At 42.4% G+C, this 23,386-nt stretch overlaps 1 protein-coding gene across 5 annotated transcripts in view; it reads right to left on the bottom strand.

Moving 5' to 3' along the window:
* The window catches only part of DCLK1 (doublecortin like kinase 1), a 343,828-nt gene that overhangs the window by 304,102 nt on the left and 16,340 nt on the right, over positions 1-23,386 (bottom strand). For all 5 annotated transcript variants that reach the window (XM_021065211.1, XM_021065210.1, XM_021065208.1 and 2 more), the window contains exon 3: positions 17,732-18,078. In XM_021065211.1, coding sequence (XP_020920870.1) covers positions 17,732-18,078 — 347 coding nt within the window. The remainder of the gene's footprint in view (positions 1-17,731; positions 18,079-23,386) is intronic.

Below are 23,386 nucleotides of genomic sequence, written 5' to 3' on the forward strand. Positions count from 1 at the left end.
GTGTAAAGGGGAAAAGGAAGAGAAAAAAGGAAGCAGGGAGGGTATGAAGAAAGACCGTACATTTGCATCTTCCTCTGTATCGAAGCACCAGCCTTTTGTTCTGATACAGAAGCAAGTGAAAGAAAGCAATCCCATGTCCCACTGAACTGAATAATTATGAATCAGAAATGCTTTGCAAGGACCAGAAACTTCTGGTAATTCAAGGCACAAAAAGAACACAGGTGGTAGAATTTACCCTTGAATCTTTCTTTCTAGGCTCAATCTCCCAGTTGCTTCAAGAAAATTACTACGAAATGCAAGGAAATGAAAGGAGATCTAAAGATTTCGTTTCTAGCACCTGATGAGCAAATATCAAAGACATATAAATGCCCTCCAAATGGATACGAGAATAAAAGAGGGAATACTGATAGGCACATAACGGAAAAGCAAACGTTAGCTCACCTGTGAAGTGTACCTTTCCTGGGGACAGCACCCCCAGTCTGCGGCACTCCTGAGAGTGCCAAGGACAATGTGATTTCCCAGAAGAGCCATTGTTGGAGATAAAATAAGAAATCCTCAGTTATAGGAGTTCCCGTTGTGGCACAGAAGAAACAAATCCGACTAGGAACCATGAGGGTGCGGGTTCAATCCCCGGCCTTGCTCAGGGGTTAAGGATCTGGTGTTGCGTGAGCTGTGGTGTAGGTCACAGAACCAGCTCAGATCTGGCATTGCTGCGGCTGTGGCATAGGCCTGGAGCTGTAGCTCCAATTTGACTCCTAGCCTAGGAACTTACCTACGTCACAAGTATGGTCCTAAAAAGCAAAAAAAAAAAAAAAAAAAAAAAAAACCCAAAAGCAAAAAACCTGTAAGCCAGTTCCATTGGTTCTGAAAAGGGTCATCTCTACATCATTCTTGCCCACCATCATAAAACCCTGGTTTTACGGACGGGCAGATCACCAAGGAGGAGGTAAAAAAGTGAGAACCAACAGCCATCTGAGCATTTCATCATCTTCAACGCTGTGCCCACAGCCTCTGGATGGACCTTGGGCAGAGACCAGCTTCACCTCCTCACCCTGTAATAGGCCTCACAGGGGAGACTAAGACTTATTTTGAGTTTAGAGATGGCCTTGAGCATAAAAGGATACACAGAGATATACAGATAATGAATATAAAAATTCTCTGGAATCCAAAAGCCAGCAGCATCTGAACACTGAAAAGAAGGCACTCCATGGTGGTTCAATAAACGGAATTTCCCCAGGTGCAGCTGGACTGTATGGCAGGATATTGGAATTCACAGTGAAGTCTCTTTTCTTGAGAAGAGAGAACTAGGTAATAATAATAAAATAAAAAAGGCCTCGAAGATCTTGAATAGTCAAGTGATGAAAGGACAAGTGGGAAAACCGCCATAAAGAAGAGGAGAGAGAGATTATAAAATAATTGGATTTCACCCAAGAAACAGACAAAGCACATGGAAAGCATATTTTAGCTATGGAAAAGCAAAAAGATATACAGCTTGAAATATGTTAATATAATTTGAAATCTAATCAGCCTACAAATGGCATGTTGGACTGTAACAAAGAAAGCATCTCCAAATGCAGCACCGAGGAGGCAGGAGTGAAGAATAGATGTCTGGGGAGCGCGCCCAGGGCACTGGAGGACTCTGATTATTATTCCATCCTGCCGTGAACGTTCAGTGTTTTCCCTCTTAGTTGTCTAAGTTTGGAATGAATTCAGAAATACCACATGTGCACAGAGGGCAAAGACAGTCGGTGGTTCACTGCACTGGGACCGGCCGCATCACCTTGGCTGCTCTCAGTGACCTACAGAACCTCAGTGAAATCCCAGGGCTCGTCAGCTGGAGAGGACGAGGACCCCAGGAAACGTTAAAGAATGATGTGCCTGGTAAATCCATAAACATACAAATGACTTCAAAGGTAGAAAAAAAAATCTTCCTATAAATGCATACAGAAGGAGAGGGTCCGCCTTTAAATGTGGATGCAATTAAAAAGCAGATTAGTGGCTGCGGGTCTGGGGTGGGAGTGGGGAACTTAACTGCAGGAAAAGTGTCCCAACACTGGATTGTAGGGATGGCTGCACAGCTCTATCAATGTATGGCATCACTGACTAGAGTATTTAAAACAGGTAAAATGTATGTATGCAAATTACACCTTAATAAAGCTATAAACATATGTTTTAATTTTTTTTGTTTTTGTCTTTTTGCCATTTCTTGGGCCCCTCTCACAGCATATGGAGGTTCCCAGGCTAGGAGTCTAACCAGAGCTGTAGCCGCTGGCCCACACCACAGCCACAGCAACTCGGGATCCGAGCCGCGTCTGCGACCTACACCATAGCTCACGGCAACGCCGGGTCCTTAACGCACTGAGCAAGGCCAGGGATCGAACCCACAACCTCATGGTCCTAGTCAGATTCGTTAACCACTCAGCCATGACAGGAACTTCTATAAACATATGTTTTAAGTTAATAGGTTTTAAAATTCAACAATATTCTCGTTCTATAAAATGGCTGCACTTCAGGGTGATGTGTTCTATCAAGAATATTCTTTTTCCACTGTTAGGAGAGGAAAGCTTTATGATCATTTCTAAAAGATTCTTAGGTGTTTTTTAAAGTTACTCACACTAATTTCATAACTAACAATCAAAAGAGCAAGAAAAACTTAGAAGAAATCCAAGTTCAGCAGTGAATCAAGACCATTCTTACAAAACAATGATATACATGAATTTTCTATACTCAAAACATCGAAACACCATACAAAGGCAAGGACAGAACTGCGGTTAAGAATGCTGGTCGGGAGTTCCTGTCATGGCGCAGTGGTTAACGAATCCGACTAGGAACCATGAGGTTTCGGGGTTCGGTCCCTGCCCTTGCTCAGTGGGTTAAGGATCTGGCGTTGCCATGAGCTGTGGTGTAGGCTGCAGATGTGGCTCGGATCCCACGTTGCTGTGGCTCTGGTGTAGGCTGGTGGCTATAGCTCCGACTGGACCCCTATCCTGGGAACCTCCATGTGCCACAGGAGTGGCCCAAGAAATGGCAAAAAGACAAAAAAAAAAAAAAAAGAATGCTAGTCGGCGTCGATCACAAGTGGGTCCATCAGTTATTTCTTCTCTTTCCGAACCTGTGAAATGGAGATCACAGTAGCTACCACACAATTCTGCTGAGATGGTAAAAGAGACATCTTCAGGTAGCGCCTGGCACACGGTAAGCATTCAAGAAATGCTAGCTGCTGCAAATGGCATTATTTTGTTCTTTTTTATGGCTGAGTAGCAGCAAGTCAGGAAGAGAAAGACAAATACCATATGATATCACTTTTATCTGGAATCTAATATATGGTACAAAGGAACCTTTCCACAGAAAAGAAACTCATGGACTGGGAGAATAGACTTGTGGTTGCCAAGGGGGAAGAGAAGGGGATGGGATGGACTGGGAAACTAGAGTTAATAGATGCAAACTATTGCTTTTGGAATGCGTAAGTAATGGGATCCTGCTGTACTGCAGAGGAAACTATATCCACTCACTTGTGACGGAACATGATGGAGGATGATGTAAAAAAAAAAAAAATGTATATACGTGTGTGAGAGAGAGAGAGAGAGACTGGGTCACTTTGCTGTGCAGCAAAAATTGACAGAACACTGTAAACCAACTATAATGGAAAAAATAAAAATCATTTAAAAATTTTTTTTAAAATGCTAGCTGCTGTTGTGTTGTTGTTGATGTTATCATCTCTGAGTTAGGTTCAATATACAGATGATTTTATTCTCTTTTCTACAAAGATTTACCTTCCTGGAAACCTGGAAAATTATTCAGCAATGTTCATACCAACCCTTTCCAGCTGTTGGGATAGAAAGTATCTTCCAACTTTTGATTCATTAGACAACGTGTTTTCACTCAATATGCTGGCACACAGCTGGTGCTACATTCCTCACTGGTCTGATACACTTTCCTCAGTTTGTGTTAAACCAAATCATTAGGCAAAGAGGACAAAGAAAAAGTCAAATGAGGAGTTCCCGTCGTGGCGCAGTGGTTAACGAATCCGACTAGGAACCATGAGGTTGCGGGGTCGGTCCCTGCCCTTGCTCAGTGGGTTAACGATCCGGCGTTGCCGTGAGCTGTGATGTAGGTTGCAGACACGGCTCGGATCCTGCGTTGCTGTGCCTCTGGCGTAGGCCGGTGGCTACAGCTCCGATTCGACCCCTAGCCTGGGAACCTCCATATGCCGCGAGAGCGGCCCAAGAAATAGCAACAACAAGAACAACGACAACTAAAGACAAAAAAAAAGACAAAAAAAAAAAAAAAGAAAAAGTCAAATGAGTAAAACCCATTTACAGAGGAGTCATTTACAGTAAGGTCCCTCCTTCTCAAGGAGAGAAGCATCATCAAGACAGATATGTAATCATTTAAATACATAGGGTAAGGCTTCATTTCTCTCTTTGAAAAATGGACTGGGAGTCTGGGGTTAACAGATGCAAACTATCGCATTTGGAGTGGACAAGCACTGAGATGCTGCTGTAGAGCACAGGGAACTATATCTACTCACTTGTGATGGAACATGATGGAGGAGAATGTGAGAAAAAGAATGTATATATGTGTGTGTGACTGGGTCACTTTGCTGAACAGTAGAAATTGACAGAATACTATAAACCAACTATAATGGAAAGAATAAAAATCATTAAAAATTTTAAAAAAAGAAAAAAGAATTTTAAGACCTTGGAAAAAAAAGTGTTACAACTGTTGCCAACCCTCAGCGCATGTCCATATTTCCCTCAGACTTTTCCCTCATTCTCTTGTGCCCCAGAATGTACACAGGTAGGGTCGTAATTACCAAAATCAGTTCTCATACATTTTGACCTTCTTGTATAATCTTGAAAATAACTTCCGTGTCACTTCGACTGATGCAAGGCAAAGAAGGGTGATTTTACAGACCTGACTGACAATCCATCTCCCTTGGAAAGTTCAGGCTAGTGAAACTGAGGGCTAGTCCATTTCTCATTTGTGTTCGAGGCTTCTAAAATATGCCACGAGCTTTGAGCAGAGAGACTAATTTAAATGTAAAGCTATTTACTAGCATGCTGGTACATATAAGTTGGCTTTCAACATTATCCATATTCTGAATGTGCTAATTAATTAAACTATCGAGTTGAACATGCCTTTTAGTTATTTAAAACATAAAGGTTTTGTTGCTTAAGGCTGTCCTGACAGTCACGTTTCCAAACAATGCTAGGTCATCCTCAAGCAAGGTTATTTGTTCTAATCACCTCCAACTTGATGAACATAGACTATGAAAAGGCCAGTTTCTCAGGCAATGAATCTAGGGGCTCTTAAAAGGAATCTTCCTCTGAGGATTCCACTGTGAGGAATTCTTCCACGTCCCCCCGGCAGACAACAGAGGAAAATTGAGCTTCCCCAGCTCCCTTCAGGAAGCCCATGCCTCATAGATGTCTACTGACCTAACAAGTCCATGAGAATACGCACAATCTCAGTATTAGCGGGCATTTGAATTAAACACCTAAAGCATGACCATCTCAATAGAGCCCATATGAAATTCTTGATCCAATTTGGCAAAATCAGGAGTTCCTATCGTGGTGCAGGGGAAACGAATCCAGCTAGGAACCATGAGGTTGCGGGTTTGATCCCTGGCCTCGATCAGTGTGTTAAGGATCCGGATTTGCTGTGAGCTGTGGTGTAGGCCAGCAGCTGTAGCTCTGATTAGACCCCTAGCCTAGGAACCCCCATGTGTCGCGGGTGTTGCCCTAAAAAAAGCGAAAAAAAAGGAATTTGGCAAAATCAAAGACAAATCTGTGAACAGTCTGCTCATCTAATAGTCTATGATCATTATTAATAATGGGCACCACACAATAAAATAATGGGATTAGGCTAGATTTCTTCTACCTGAAAGTATCCCAGAGGTATCAGTACCTTCCCTTTCCTGTAAGCCTAAAAACTGTTGCTAATTGCAAAAAAAAAAAAAAAAAGTGTTTAATAAATGGACATAACTTTTAAATACACAGTGGTTCTATGTACCAATCTGACATGAAATGTAAATAAAAGCTATACAAGAAAATGTTACCAACCAAAAAAAAAAAAAATGCCAACAATGCCATTTATTCCTTTCCTGCACACTGACCCCAGAAAAGGCCTGAGAAATTTATCATTTTTCCCTACAGCACTAACCAGTAACAAAAATGAGCCTTCTATTGCTTTTCCGTACCCCATTATTTCTAGAGCTTAGTATTTTCTTTCCCAATTTGGAGCTATAATCCCAGAGATAGAGTTGACCTTTCTGTTCAAAAAAGTCCCTGATGATGAGGTTCCTGGGCATCATACGGTGTTTGCAAAGCCACGTCTGCCCTAAGTGGCGTGTAGTTGATGGAGGCATTAAGCAGGCTGCCTGCCCCCAGTCTCTCAGCCTCCCAGGCTGCATTATGAGCACACTACTCCAATTCTGATGACTACGTGATCACTTCATACCTGTTCACTCCAGTGTTCTCGACAGCTGAGTCTGTGACACAAAAAAAGTCTTGGCCACTGAAGTCTTGGTGTGCTGGCTGGAAATTATTTTCAAACGTTGCCCTTCCATTTCCTGTACACTTTAAAAACCTCCCGTGTCCTTCTGGACACCTTCCATGTTGAGAATTTTCTTGCCTAGGGACTCTGCCTGACAACTGCTGGAGATCTGAAATCAACTCTCAGGGAGAGGCTTCGTGACTGCCGATCATCCCCCCGGAAGGCATCCAGAAAAACCACGGGGGAATATTACATGTGCACAGCCTATGCGGTAGGCACGCACATGGGCTCTGCAGCAACCATGTACATTAAGGATCAGCATGTCCACAGGGATCGTGCAGCCTTCCCTGAATCTCTTAATGTGTACTCGTTTTTCTATCCAGAACTCATCCATGGTCCACACACAGGCAGCTCACTGAGGCCAGACTGCAGTGGGCACACACTTCCTGCTAATGGACTGGCTGCTACCCAGAACTCTACTGAGGGCCCTCAGACCTTGCCATCTGAGGTCAGCCCTGACTGAAGGGATGCAAATAAAACTAAGTAAGCCAAAATCAGTGTGTTAAGTCCATCTGCTGAGTAATGGCTTGGGTTTATCATCTTTAGGTCTTTGGAGTCTCATGCTCCATTCATACCGTTCAGGCGCCTGAGCGAGGCTTCCCCAACTTTAAGGTGAACTGAACTACTGAGGATCTTGTTAAAATGCCGATTCCCACTCAGCCGAGATCAAGGTGAGGCCTGAGGGTGTGCACATCTACCAGCTCTCTGGTGGCACTACTGCTGCCGACTTCCAACCACTCTTGGAAACAGGTTTTTCAGAACACGGGTGGAGTAAGTAACCGAGCCAACAGCTGGACTTCCGACAACATGCTTTGTTGTACTAGTTACCAATTCCCATAAAAAAAAAAAAAATCAGAAGTAAAACTTTTTTTTTCCAGAATGTTAACTTTTTTCCCACTTTATTATTATTATTTTTTAATAGTTATCTCCCCAATACAATTTTTTTTCTACTGTACAGCATGGTGACCCAGCTACACATACACATACACATTCTATTTTCACACATTATCATGCTCCATCATACATGACCAGACATTGTTCCCAGGGCTACACAGCAGGATCTCATTGCTAATCCATTCCAAAGGCAGTAGTTTGTATCTATTAACTCCAAGCTCCTCAACCACCAGCACTCCCTCCCCCTCGGCAACCAATTGCTTTCTCCCTAGGAGATTTTTCGAAAATAAACTATTTATTTGATCTTACTACCTGTCAAGGTAACTTTACTTTGTGATCTTCCAAGTAAAGAAAAAGAGAGGCTATGAAGATCTCTTTTAGTTCTGTAACTATGGGATTCTATGTATCAGAATCTGAGCCACAAGTTACAATCAAGAAACACTATTTGGAAAATACTAAGCATCTAATAAGGATACTCAAGAATATAGAAGTTAATAAAGCACTGTCTTCTTTCTCGAGGACATCCTGGCCTTTCAACACAAGCTCGCACAAGCAGAAGTGATTAGGTGCTGAAAGAGCATTACCTGCTGTTCGTCCCTCAGGAGACACTTGTAAAAGAACGGAGTGACTGAGCTTCTCCAGTTGACTTACAAAGCCTAGGTTTATCTGGTATTCATGAACGACTACTAGACGTATTTAATCAGATTTTGAAATGTGGTAATAGTTTTTTTCCCAAGAGGATTCTAGGCAGAGGGGATGCATTCTGAGACACTCTGAACCTCCAACAACTGATTGCATTGCACAACATCTCACGAGCCACTACTCCACACATGTTGGCCTCTAGGTCGGACTTTCCAACTCTGACTCTCAGCCAGAGGTCAGAATTCAGCTAGGAGATGGTCGCTCGTGAGTTAGTGGAGAGGAAAGCTGAACGACCTGCCTTCCTTCCAAGGATTTACACTGGGCAATGAAATCACAAAATTTCAAGGAATGGCTTAATAACTTCAAGACATTTCCCACACGAAGGTATACAGGATCATGGGAAATCACAAAGCAAGAAACCAAACTCAGAGTAGGATCTGAATTGCTTCAAAGAAAAAAAGCAAAAAATGGGCTGAAATACTAATGAGAGCCCTCTTGTCAGGGAGACTACAAGTCCTTTTCATTTACCTTAATATTTGCTCCTTTGCTCCAAAATTCTTTACAACGATCACTTATTAATCTTACAATGGAAAAAGCCAATTAGAACATAAACCTCCCATCTGTCTTTTTGTTTCTATGGCATGTTGTGTATAGCACAGTTCAGATTTAAAATTGGATTTTTAAATTTCCATTTAATTTCTGAAACTGCCTTCTTTCATTTAATTTAGTTTCAAGGATTTAAACTAATCAGAAAAATCTGCTGCAACATATTGTACTCAGCACCGCAAACGCCCTTGAACACTGCAGGTTTGTGTCTCTGCAATAATTGGGCCAGATGCTCCGCGCGCCCGTCTCTTACTGGGCTATCACCAATTTTTACATCCACAGAGCGTATTGATTAGCTCTTTATGCGCTGGGTGGCCAAGGCAATGTCGGGAGGATTTCGAGCAATTCTCCTGGCTCAGATGGTGAAAATTTTCTAGTAGAGTATCTATTGTTTCCCCACAGGAGGAAAGTTCTTTCAATTGAGAAAATGCTCTAAAACTGGCAGATGAGTTTTTGTTTAATTATCCTGGAGTCTCTAATGAAGCAGGTGTCTGAGCTAGAAAGCAAGCGCCAGGATGAGCACGTTGCAATCTGTGGTTTCGGTGCAGAGACCGCCGCTATCATTGACAGCCACACACAAGCACAGCCCGGGGTGACCCATCAGCTCCTAAGCGGCCATGACCTGAGCTCTGCCGTGCGCTCTGCCGTGTGCTAATACCAAAGGCACAGGTCACGGCAAACCCGTCAAAGGTCCAGTCATTCAGTCATTCCATCATTGCTTGAAGAAGCATTTAGCAGGTCAGGCCCTAGAGATTTAGAGGCCACGAGGACCCCTTCCCTGTCCTCATCCTATAAATTCTGAAGGGGAGGCAGGTGCATCACTGTTAACAGGCCAGCACAATCAAGAATTGTGGGGTCATCGACTATGGACAGTGAAGGAAGCCCCAGGAGAGGGAGCTGCCAGGTCTACACAGCAAGTCAGGAAATGTTTCATAGATGAGGCCACCTATGAATTAATCTTGAGAAATAATAAGGTTCTGGCTTTGGAGAGCCATGGTGATGATTCAATGAGATGAATACACATATGGCGACTAGCCCACAGCACCGGGCACAGAGAAGGCATTCGACCGCTGACAGTAATAATAACATTAGCGTGACTCTCTTAGTGTAATGCGTGGCCAGTAAGTTACCCTTGAGGAACGACCGGGACCACTGAATATCCATGCAGACATCAACAGTATTATACAACTATAAGCATCCTGCACTTTTAAGAAAGCCTGGAATATGAAGACAGAAGGGGGAATGACTAATAGTCATAGAGAACCAATCACATGTCAAGCCAGGGATTTTTTAGTCATATTTTCTCAATTAAGTATCCCGCCAATATTGTGAGGGAGACATTTTTATTGTCATTTTTAAAGAGAACACTGAGATTCAGAGAGTTTAACTGACTTGCCAAAGGCCACACAGCTAGTGAGTGATTAGGTCAGGATTTGATTTGATAAGAATCTCAACTCAAATTAAATGCCCATCTCATCATACTATGGAGCCCTTGGAGGTGAAAAGACACATTTATGAAGGTAGATATGATCAGTAATCACTAAAGGGTAATTTTAAATAGTGAGTCCCCGCCATACTTTTAAAATAAATGTCTTTCAAAACCAAGAAAACAATTTTTACCCTCAGGTTTAAGAACTACCGCAGCTGAATGCCTGTGGCAGCGCTAAGCGTGTCACACAGCTTGTTTCATTTAATCCTCACGACAACAAAGAACACGTACGTTATCATTAGTCCCATTACACCGATGGGAAAGCATCAGCCTATCAGAGAATTAAACCTCCCAGTGGGAGAGCACATTTCACCGAGACCCAGGGGTCAATGACAGACTTGACCCAAAGCGTCCGTCTTTATATGGTTGAAACTAGTCTCTCCAAGTGAGTGTCTCCCTTCTCTACGATGTTGCCACACAGATTTAGGCCTGCACTACAACACATGAAAGCCAATGTTCTCATTACAAGTAAATCCCCAAATGCAGGATTCTTAAACTCCAAATAATCACTTAAGTGGGGAACCAAGTTTTCCAGGCGTGAATGAGACGATGTTGCAGACTGAAATCTGAGCGCAGACCCAGCTGATGTGAAATTTCAAGTTTGTGTCCTCAGGGCAGAGGACACTCACAGCCCAAAGCAGGCTCCCAGCCTTTACAACAGCAGAAATCACCACTAGGAGACGACCCCAAAGCCCCTGGTCTTGTGAAAGTGGGCCCAGCGCCCTCGGCACACCAGAGCGGGGGCTTCCGCACAAGTTCAGTTCAACAGTGGGTCACTGGGGAACTCGGAATTCACGTTACCGCCAAAGAGAATTCAATTTCCAGGAAACTTCCTTTTGCTGAGACTGCTCCAAGACTGAAAAATACACACCACTGCAGGCACCCGTAATTAATTACATTGTCAGAGGAGCTCAGACCAAGGACTGAACTCTTCCCAGGTGGGGAGAAAGCAAAGCTACATAAAGACAGGCGTAGCTTGTAAGTCCTGAGTATCAACCAAAAGTATGTGACCTCCATTCTGGACCCTTTAATTCCCTAAGTATCACAATGATTCTTAAGCTTCTTTTTCTGAGAAAATAGCTAAGATTTTCCAGCAATTCAGAGACCTAGTGAATCATGAGGATGGCTTAGCATGAGTTCTGGGCTCTTACAGACAAATTTAATTTGACGTTTTAAAATGCAAGCTAAATTATTTGTATCAATTGTGTTTTTTTTTTTTTACATCAGTTGCAAACAAAACTAAAAGATGTTATGTTCACTTTCACAACATAGATATACCAAATCATAACAGTAAAAATCTGTATACCAAGAATGAAGGATCTAAATATGCTGAAAGAACTTAATTGGAGCTGTCACAGAAATTTTTTTAAAGAAAATAAAGGGGGGGGGGAATGTTACCAACAGCTACTTTCCCAGCTGAAAAAAAATCGCCTTTTCCAGTCCAACCAAATCTTTTCATATCCTAAATTCCTTCCTTTTTATTCGGGAACCTCTGGCTTTCACATTTTCTGTGCTCATTAATTGCTACAGCAAAGATTAGATGTGGTAATAATAAGCACCATTTTTTTTAACTTGTACGAGGAAGAAATATTCTAAGGTCTCTGAACTCAAGGATGAACCAAATTACTTCAGATTAGACACAGGGATTAAAAACCAAAAGGGAAAAAACCAAAGATCATTTTGTGATCTCTAACTGATTCCTATTCATATTACCATTCTCTGAATTCCAATAAATGCATGTACTAATTACCTAAAATAAATGGCTGCAATTTTGATGACTCATCTACAAGCATCTTTTGAGCTTTATAACAGGTGAGGGGACTCAACTATCAAAAGATACAGAGAAGACATAGTAATTATTAATTTATGGAAAGCTACAGGAATGTCCTTTCTAAGGCAGCTGTTTTGGTCAGAACCCCCAAGGGGACTGCTTAAGGAGGAGGTTGCTTTGCGGGGTGGTGAGCTCATGTGGGAGAAGCCCTCACGAATGGAATGAGGGCCTACAGAGTTCCGTGGCCCCTTCTGGCGTGTGAGAACTCCGCCAAACCAGAAAGCCGGCTCTCATCAGACCAAATCTGCTGGCGCCTTGATACTGCACTTCCAGCCTGCAGGACTGGGAGAAATAAATTTCTTTTATATTGAAGCCGCCCGTCTGTGGCGCTGTGCTCTCAGAGCCCCCATGGGCTAGGGGAGCAGCTAGGATGCCTGCTCTCAACTCACCACTGACATCGGTTTCTGCGTACCTGGACTTCAGCAGAGTTACTCCCAGTGTTTTCCATCCTGGAAGACAATTAAGTTGTTTGCTCACTAGAGCATGTGCACCATGGTAGATTTCACAAAGTCCATGACTTATGCAAAATGTCTATCAGATAAAAACACAACATCCCTGAGTGAGTTCTTCCTTTGCTACTAAAGCATACTGCTATTTTACAAGGATCTTCAACGTCAGAGAGCTGATGGGATGAGGATGTGGGTTTATCTTCTACTTAAAAAGCCATCTGGGTTCTCGTGACTCTTGCTTCAGTGGGGGGGGGGATCACTGGCAAGTGCGTTACCTATGATCTTTACTGTATAAAGTGCCTGTTTCAGACTAGCTGTTCTAAGACTTGCTGCTGTTTATGTTTCTAAGTAAGGATTCAGTAATCACAGATGTGGAAGACTTAGCAGTTCAAGACAGCCTGATTAGCCGTTCCAAAAAAGGAATCAGGAGATGTGCAAGTGTATCTTTCCTGTAAATCTCATACCTTTGGAGCTTATTTTAATCACTTAAAAAGTAGGCACACTCCAAATGACCTCTGGTAGTAGCTGCCTGGCAGGGTGAGTAAATAACCCAGAGAAAAACCCCAACATCCAGAGCCTGGACTGAGGCAAGAGGATGAGCCTCCCACACGCGGCAGAGCCTCCTTCGAATAAGGAGAAAGGAGATGTGATTTTAACCTTCAGCTGGAAAATGCCCACCATCCTTCTTTGGGGGCCCTTTATCAGTGCCCAGATAAATACTGCTTAAAAATGGCAATAAAAGTGCCTGATAACATGGGGAGGAGAGCTCCCTGCCAGAAAGGTGTGCAGAGAGGGTGGCCAAGGCTGCAGCTGCCTTTAGTCAAAGCGTCAATGCCCCTGGATAAAGAACAGAGCTGAAATAATGAGAAAAGGTTCACTCACAAACAGCCTACTCAGAATCCGCGACGGTTATCCAGGGAAACTGCAGCTTCCTGCACAGTGTCCTACACAGCGCAGCATCTCCAAGATGTTGATTTCCTGATCTCTGCCGGAAAAGCCTCAAAAAAGCACTGCTTAATGAACTCAAAGGTTAGGGCTGAAAGCATTGCCAAGAGGCCTATGAGCAAGGAGGCTGAGCGGTGGCAGCGACGAGTGAGAGGCATGTGGTCCACGCCCTCTGGTGCCCAGCTCGGGTACCATATGGAACAGCAGGCGCCGGCTCACGCCAGAACCCCCGCATCACCAGCTTCCTTCTCACACATGCATCTGCAGGCTGCCCGAAGGCAAACTGAACAGCCATCCCCGCCTGCCTACCTTCCTCTCTACCCATGTCCCCAGAGCACTCAAGCTGTTGATTACACAATTCTCTTTCCTCAATTCAAAAAAAAAAATACCTTTAAAAGCTTTACTGGGCACGGATTTTGATACAAGGGCTCAGTTTTTTCATTTACAAAAAAAGAAAGAAAGTGACATAAGCGGTCTTAAGGGCGATGTCCCGTGGACAGCATGTGGCCCCAAGGCCAAAATGGGCAGGGAAAGATGCTGGCACACGGGGTACCACCCCACGATGACAGGGCATCATGTCACAGGAAGGCCTCGAGGAAAGCAGTTTATTCTCAGAGGCTTATCAAGCCTTGGTCGCCGTCCAGGCTGTCAAAGAATCTCTCTCACAAACAGCTTATGGGGGCAGGTTTCTCCTTTGAACAGAAATGATTCTAAAGGCTCCCGGGGTCCACGAGAAGGGACGCTTGGTTCCTACTGGGAACCCAAGCGAAAACTCTTTATGTTCTTTCCGCTTTATCATCCATTTCCTTGGCAGCTTCTCACCACTCCTGCTATGGAGAGAATGAAGGAAACGCCACGCTGGAGACCTGAACCAGTGCCGCAAAAATACAGTAGAAGACAACAGTCAGCAGAGCGACTGCGGGGGAGAAACTCAGAGCAGAAAACTTTCAGATCATACTCCTTGGACAAATTACTCACTCGAAAATTCTTTTCTGCTACATTTGCATCTCTTCGGGCTTTTAATATAATCTGCTGTGGGACAGTGAGGACTGACTCATGAGCACAAGCTCTGGAGAGAGACTGGTTCCAATCCCAACTCTGCCATTTACATCTGTGTGGTCTGGACTTGTTTTGTTATTAACAAGTTCTGTGTCTTAACATCCTCAACTGTTAAATGGGGGCAATAATTGAGCTGTATGGACCAACCACGTCAATATGCGCAAAGCATTTTGAATAACGCTCAATAAAGCTATGATCATTATTATAGTTCAAAGATGCCTTCACTTATTTATTGCAGTTGATCCCACCAGCACTCTGCGAAACACAGAGGTGATCATTTTATCCATGATTTACTGATGACAAGAATGAGGCGCAGGTACAAGATTTGCTGAAAACAGGGAGTTCCCGTTGTGGCACAGTGATTAACGAGTCCGACTAGGAACCATGAGGTTGTGGGTTCGGTCCCTGCCCTTGCTCAGTGGGTTAACGATCCGGTGTTGCTGTGAGCTGTGGTGTAGGTTGCAGACGCGGCTCGGATCCCGCGTTGCTGTGGCGCTGGCGTAGTCCAGCGGCTACAGCTCCGATTAGACCCCTAGCCTGAGAATCTCCATATGCTGCAGGAGCGGCCCAAGAAATAGCAAAAAGACCAAAATATATATATATAAATTAATTTAAAAAAAAAAAGATTTGCTGAAAACAATCTGCAGCTGAGCCAAGATCTGAATCCAGGTCTTTTGACACGAATTCTTGGATTCTTTTCCATTCCTTTGCATTATTTACTGGTAACCACAACCAAAACAGGCACTATGAAATTCAGACATGAGATCGATTCCTACAAAAATGATTGAGAACATCCTACTATCTATTCTAGAAATTCATTCTTGGAGTAAATCATCAGTTACTGGCAGAATTTAGCTTAGGCAATTAAAGCTGGTTTCTCAGGTTCCAGCGGATAGCAATGCAGAACCCTAAAATTCTCAAGCAAGCAGGAAGGACGACAAAACAGCAATATGTGTTCTTGGTTCTAAATTTCACTTTTTAGGAGAACAGGTAAACTCTCATCTTGAGAAAAACCAAAATCCCCAAAATGCAGAACTACAAGATGGTTGAGCCACTCAGTACAAAGGGAACCCGTGAAGAAGGTAAATGTTTAAATGTGAACCCTGCCACCCTCCTGTTGCTAGAGTTCACAAGGCCACAGTGGACGTTTTAGTCACTGATACCCTGGTGACATTCAGGCTCCACCCTCCTGAATGGAGAAGACTGGAAATCTCCTCACTTGGAATCCTTCCACCAGGACGCTTAAGGAACAGACAGACAGAGGACTGGTGAATACAAATCAACAACTGGCAGACCTTCCTTCTTTCCTAATAAATTCTATAATTTAGAGCACCTGATTGGATCCCTAAGGGAAGAATTCTTTCATGACTAACACTCTCTAGCATTTGCATCTCTTTCTTTCTTTCTTTCTTTTTAGGGCCACACCTGCGGCATGTGGCAGTTCCCAGGCTAGGAGTCAAATCAGAGCTGTAGCTGCTGGCCTACACCACAGCCACACCACATCAGAACCACATCTATGACCTACACCAAAGCTCACAGCAACTCTAGGTCCTTAACCCACTGAGGGAGGCCAGGGATTGAACCTACGTCCTCATGGATGCTAGTCAGATTCATTTCTGCTGAGCCATGATGGGAACTTCTGCATCTATTTCTAATTCATAAAGTCTGAATGTGTTAGCCTCCAAGAACTTGCATGAGCCTTCAATTTAATAATATCGACCTTTTAATCTACAAATCTAGTTTTTGATTTTTAATACACACTAAATACAAATCAAAATACTCTTCAATCAACGAAGGAGTGGATAAAGATGTGGTACATATACACAATGGAGTATTACTCAGCCATTAAAAGGAGCAAAATAACAGCATTTTTAGCAACATGGATGGACCTAGAAATTATCATGCTAAGCAAAGTCAGTCAGACAATGAGACACTGACCTCAAATGCTATCACTGACATGTGAAATCTGAAAAAACGACAGAATGAACTTCTTTGCAGAATAGATACTGACTCACAGACTTTGAAAAACGTATGGTTTCCAAAGGAGACATTTTGGGGGGTGGGGGGATGCACTGGGGTTGTGGGATGGAAATCCTGTAAAACTGGATTATGATGATCATTGTACAACTATAAATGTAATAAATTCATTGAGTAATAAATACCCTTCAAAACAATTTCTAAAAAGCATGTGGACAAATTCGTGTTAAAAACTAAATTTCAAGCAAAGACAGTGTAACTAAAAATTATAATCTGGAGTTCCTGTCATGGCGCAGTGGTTAACGAATCCGACTAGGAACCATGAAGTTTCAGGTTCGATCCCTGGCCCCACTCAGTGCCGTTAGCTGTGGTGTGGGTTGCAGACGTGGCTCAGATCCTGCCTTGCTGTGGCTCTGGTGTAGGCGGGTGGCTACAGCTCCAATTAGACCCCTAACCTGGGAACCTCCACATGCCAGGGGAGTGGCCCCAGAAAAGGCAAAAAAAAAAAAATTATAATCTGAAACAAAAAGACACTGGTAAACGCTGAACGACCGGCAAAAGTCACTGTGCACACATCAGTGTTCCTTTATGCAGCTCACCATCAGGGTGCTGCCAATCTTTGCCTAAATCTCCACAAGACTTCCTTTAAGTTCATCAGAATGATGCCCATTAAAATGTCTACTCAACTGATGTACACTCCATGGCTAAAGAAACGCCCCCTTCAATTTAATTCTGAAATTGTGTTTTTAATACAAGATATATCATGTTCTAGAGATATGCCTCTTAAAGACATCCAGATGGAAATACTTCATTCCTTACATATGTACTTAAAAAATCCATAAAATGTAAATAAATCTCACTCGTGAACATTACCAAGACACAGAACTATGCAAGATTATTTAGGTCAAAGAAAGGACTTAAGGTTTTTCCTCTTAGTTTACCTCTACACCTCAGTTCTGCTCAAGGTGATAAGACACACAACAAAATTGACCACAGATGGCTGAAAAAGCACCACGACGGTAAGCAGTTAATAACTGGAAAAGTAGAAAGCTCCCATAATCATGTACGCTTCAGAGGTCTGTGTTTGTACTTCATTCCTATGGTGAATCCTTGAACTGGTTTGAGAGCAACAGCCGTGTGTCTGTTGACAAAACGACCCAACTCCCGCAACACCGGTAAGATGCATGCGTCTGGTCCCCAGCACGTGCTGTTACCAATCCCCCAACCCCCTGGTTCTTGCCCACAACGTCAAGGTCATGCCACAATCCCTCCCTCCCTCACCTGCTTCCCGTCCAGGGTGTAGAGGCGCTTCACCACTCCCGAGTCCAGCTTGATGGCGTCGGTTATGTCGGTGAGCACCTGCTCAAAGGAGTGAGCCGTCTTCTTGTTCAGCAGAATCCTGACAGCCTTCCGCGGCTTCACCCCACTTCGGATGATGGTGACCAGCTTGGGCCGAATGAAATCTTTATTTTCCCGCACCTCCGAAGGGCTCCCTTTGGCGGTGGCCAGTGAGGACACGGCCCGGGACGCCGAGGTGGTCTTGACGTTCACCGACCAGTTGGGGTTCACGTTCTTGGTGTACTCCAGCTTCTTGAAGGGCTCTATCGAGCCACAGACATAACTCTCTCCTAAGGAGGAGAGAAACATTTAAATTTACAGGGAGGTAAATTCATTTCCTCTGTCCTACTCTCTGATCTCTCTCTATATAAATATTTCTCCCCGCCATGGAAAGTTCCAACGTGTGGAAGTTCCTGGGCCAGGGATTAACCCAGAGCAGAGACCTGAGCCACAGCAGTGACGATGCCTGATTCTTAACCCGATATGCCACCAGGGAACTCCTCTCCTTTTCCACTTAGAAGCAAGAGCTATGTGTGACTTTTTAAACAACAGAAGAGCATGATCAATAATTAATGAAAGATCGATTTCTCAATTCTAATCTGGCTCTGTCAGCCACAGATTGGTATCGGTGGGGGGGAATCATCATTCTTCCCTTTCTTCCTCTGCATGTTGGTGACAGAAACACTGATACTGAAAAGCTCTCGGAAAGATATGAAAGTGAATTCAAAATAGAAAATATTTAGGGGGATTTAGGTATATTTATATTTGCAGAAAACTTTCACATCAGAGGTACCACCTGAGATCATTTAAAAACTGAAAATGGATCAGAAAACAGCTTCTTAAAATAGCTGTGTAATTTATACGTTTGGTGGAGGTGTTCGCTAAAGATTTTGAAAAGTCAAGCAAAATTCCAAAAACAAGCAGAATAACTGCCCTTCCTTTTCTTCCACCTTCACAGGGTCAACCACAGTGATCCACACACACTAGGAAGCCACATCTTACTTGTTTATAAAGAAAGGGTTATGAGAGCGCTCAATTTACAAACTGCATAAACTCACTTTAAAATAAATACAGCTACATAAGAGGAGTAAGATCTGAGGGTCTAATGTACAGCATGGTGAATACAGTTGATAACCCTGTACAGTGCAACTGAAATTTGCTGAGAGAACAGAACTTGAATGTTGTCACTGAAAATAAAAGGTGATAAGTGAGTTAACTAGATATAGGAGGAATCCTTCACATATGTAAAATCATCATGAGGCACACTTTACATAACTACAATTTTATTTGTCAATTATACCCCCAATAAAGCTGAAAAAAGAAAATACATAAAATTTAAAATGATTCCTTAACAGAGACTCATGTACTGAAGATATTCAGACTAGTATACAGACAGTGGATCACATAAAAAAAAAAACAAAAAAAAACACATGTACCAAGAGACAACAAATTACAAAATGACTGGTCCTGCATATACAGTTCATAACCTTAGGCCAAAGCTCTTTGAAATGAAAGACTTCATAATGGCTTTTTTCTCTTTTAGTAAGTCTTTATAACTGGGAATTGGTAAAAATGCTAAAAAGCCTTCATAATTGCAAGTAAAGTGACCTAGGACTAATCCTACACAGCCATTTACTTTTATCTAAATCCTTGTCCTATTTTTAAATTAATAGTACAAGCACCTAAGGCCATGGAATAGTATTCACATAAAAAACTGAATCAGGGTTTCAAAATAGAAAAGCACACTTTTACATGGTATCAAACATTTACTTTGTAATGTTTTTAAAACACACTCCTGGAGTTCCCTGGTGGCCTAGCAGTGAAAGGATCCGGCATTGTCACTGCCATGGCTTGGGTCACAGTTGTGGTATGGGTTCCATTCCTGACCCGGAAACTTCTGCATACTGAGGGTGCACTCCCCCCAAATATATTTATCTCTGTGTGTGTATGCACACACACACACACACGTGTATACATGCATACACACACACACATACTCCAATGTGTGTTTATACATTTTGTCTCACTGAAAGTGCTACAAATAGTACAAATTTAGTAAACCACCTTTTTAGCCACTTAGCAGATTACTAGTGGTTCCTACTATGCTTTTCTCAAGATTGTGTGGATATCCAAACAAACCCACGGGGGCTGCAACAAGAGCAGTGTTTCTGAAGGTTTGGTGGGAGGGGAGCTAGAACTCTCGGCTTAAGACCTGGCATCTGGGCACGTGGCTCAGGCAAGTCCCCTCGTCCTCTCAGGGGAGGTTTATTCACCCGTCAGGTGATGGCTATGCCAGTGGTCACTTTCATCTCATCAGGTTTTGTGACGATCAAATTAAAGAGTAGAGGTCAAAGTGATCTCAAATGCAAACCTGCTACACAAGTGAAAATCACCCGAGGCTGCACTGCCCTGATTGCGCAGTAAGCACGTTTTATCCTGTGAGGTGTTCCTTGTTTCTAACTACATGGTCACGAGCAGACACAACTTGGGACCCACCTCAACCTGAGGATGCCCTAAGGGTTTCCCAACAAGGCACAAGGGCCATCACGTAGCTGGCAAAACCTGTCTTTGTCAGAATGCTACGCTAATTGGAGATACTCAATTGTCTGATTATTTGTAGGTTTATATACTAAGCGAATAATTAAAATCAAAACATGAGTTCCCTGGTGGCTCAGCAGGTTACGGACCCGACATGTCACTGTTGTGGCTCCAGTCACTGCTCTGGTGCAGTTTCAATCCCTGGCTCCATCCGTGGGCATCAGCAAAAAAAACAAGAACATGGAGCGGTTTACACTTCAACAAAGGAAATTTTCAGCTTTAGGAAAAAAATTTTTAGAAGGGAAGAATTTTAAAGTACTCATATAATACTATGGAATGGCTTTATTGCAAGAGAAAATAAACATTTTTGCATCTTCTTAGACAAAGCAAGCTGAAAATTTCAAAAAGCATGACAACTTTGAGAAGGTAATGCAGGCTTGGTTCAAGCAACGGCAGTGAAGAGAAACCTGTGTTTAATTAGAGGTTGTCACTTTGAGGCTTAGAGGCTTCTCTGCCTCATTTATGGATTCAACGACAAAAATAATCTTGGGCAAGGGTGTGAGACTTCAATAAAGAGGATATTGTGCTATAAAGAAGGTGACAGCCAAAGGGAGAGGAAGGAGCTGGCCACCAAACCCAAGATCACACACGCAACAGGCCTGTCATTTAGACTCTATTACACTATTCAGGAATCCAGGAAAAGCCACGATGGGCTTCCCTACGTGAATACGCTTCTATTAAGCTGTGCAAATATAGTTACATTAAATCTATTTGACCTCCATTTTGACTATTTTTTCTTCTTTTTTTTTTTTTTTTTTAAACTGCGGAAACATGTGGCATATGGAAGTTCCCGGGCTAGGGATCAAATGGGAGCTGCAGCTGCAGGCTTCCTCCACAGCAACACCAGATCCAAGCCACATAGGTAACCTATGCTGCAGCTTGCGGCAGCACCAGATCTTAACCCATTGAGTGAGGCCAGAGATCGAACCCACAGCCTCATGGACACTATGTCACATTCTTAAGCCACTGAATCACAACAGGACCTCCTTGATTAATTTTATCTTAATCATAATTCTAAACTTCTCCCCATCACTAGAGATGTAGCCTCTGTCTAAACGCAGTTAAAGTGGATTGTGCTTTCTGATTTTGTAAAAATTAGCTTTTGATTAATGTCTTAATATGAACAGACATATGGAATGGTTCTGAATGGGAAAAACACATAGTCATGATTTGGTCAAATGGCTCTGGACAGCCTGAATTTAATCCCTTCCTCAACTGGGCAGACAGTTAAGGGCTAGGTTATATTCTTCATTCAAGAATCATCAATAGGTTTTGTTTAAGACCTGACATAAGGTATGTGAGTCAAAGGCCATTCAAACACAGCAAAATAAAGTAAAACTTGTCATTACTCTAATGTACTTCCTCTATACAACTAAGCCATCCCAGAGTTTTCTGGTGTAATTCCTACCACCACAGTGAAATAAAAGTTAATTTATCTAAATCAATGTATATTTGAGAGAAACAGCCCCAATTTGCTTTGTAAGATCGGGATTATTTACTGCAGGTGAAATTAAACAAGGCTGGCAAGATAGCAATGAAGGAAACAGTACAAAAATCTACTTGGAGGTGGAGCTGGAAATTACTAAACACAATGACTTGCTGGTTGGTTATCACATGGTCAGTTTTGTTCCAGTTTATTAGATCCAAAAATTTTTGTGTTAAGGCTTATACTTAATTTGAAATATAATACTCTAGGTATCTAAGACACCCCAACAAATAGCAGTAACCACAGAAGCAGCATCTGTCTGAATTTTTGTGGCATTCGCAAAAGCCAAAAAACTGACATTTACTGCTTAGCAAAAAGAGAAAGAAAATGATAAACTGATAAAGAAAAAGGAAATGAAGCATTAAATTATGTTTGGATCTAACAAATACATCTAAAAGTATCAGAATACAGTAATTTATTCCTGAAAGACAGGCATTTTGAGGACAGTGGAAAACAGAATAATTTGTATACACATACTAGATTTTTTTTTTTTTCTTTTTCTGGCTGCACACACAGCATATGGAGGTTCCCAGGCTAGAGGTCTAATAGGAGCTACAGCTGCCGGCCTACGCCAGAGCCAGAGCCATGCCTGCCACCTACACCACAGCTCACGGCAATGCCAGATCCTCAACCCACTGAGTGAGATCAGGGATTGAACCCACAACCTCGTGGTTCCTAGTCGGATTCATTCCCTCTGCGCTACAAATGGGAACTCCCCATATTAGATTACTGTAAAGGTACTGAGGAGTCCCTGTTTTGTTTTCAAAAAATCACATACAAATTTTAAAATTATTACATTTGCTGTTATTCTTCAAAGTAGAGAGATAATTTCTAACAAAGTTTATTAATAAAAAATTTATATAGTTAATGTTACTTGGCCACTGGCTCTCATTATGAAATTAGAGAATTTGCACTTAAAAGAAATTCTATAAGTCACTATGGAAAACTTTCAATAATACGGTACCAGCTCCCTGGCTGACCTGGCCTGTGGTGAATCAGCTGGAAATGTATTCCTCCACAACGCCCTATATTAAGAGATGCGAGAAGTTCACCCTGTTTTTCCTTATTGCTAGAGGCTTTTCCTTGGCTAAGGGTTGGGACTTGTAAATTCCAGCTGTGACATCATTTGATCTCAGTCTGAAAATGGTCTTATCTTGATTATTCACATGAATAAAGCTGGTTGCTTGAGGATTCCTTTAGGTTCCACATGTGACATATTTAAAAGTATCTTAACTGAGGGCTTTGTGAATACATTTCAATTTCTCAAAGTATAAACTTTGAAATTTTGAATTTTCTTACTGAAAATTCTGCAAATTAAAATTCACTATTGTGAGTTACAATAAAAGCGGGGAAAGATTCAAATATATGTTGAAACCTCTGAAAATGGTACTGAGTTAAATTACATGGAAGATATTATTCACGGAATAAAATATCATACAGTACCTTCTGGATATATTTTATGAGCCTACCTCAGATATACACAGCAACATTTCATAATCTACCTGGAAGGCGCT

Source organism: Sus scrofa, chromosome 11, assembly GCF_000003025.6.
Source record: "Sus scrofa isolate TJ Tabasco breed Duroc chromosome 11, Sscrofa11.1, whole genome shotgun sequence".
Classification (NCBI taxonomy): Eukaryota; Metazoa; Chordata; class Mammalia; order Artiodactyla; family Suidae; genus Sus; species Sus scrofa.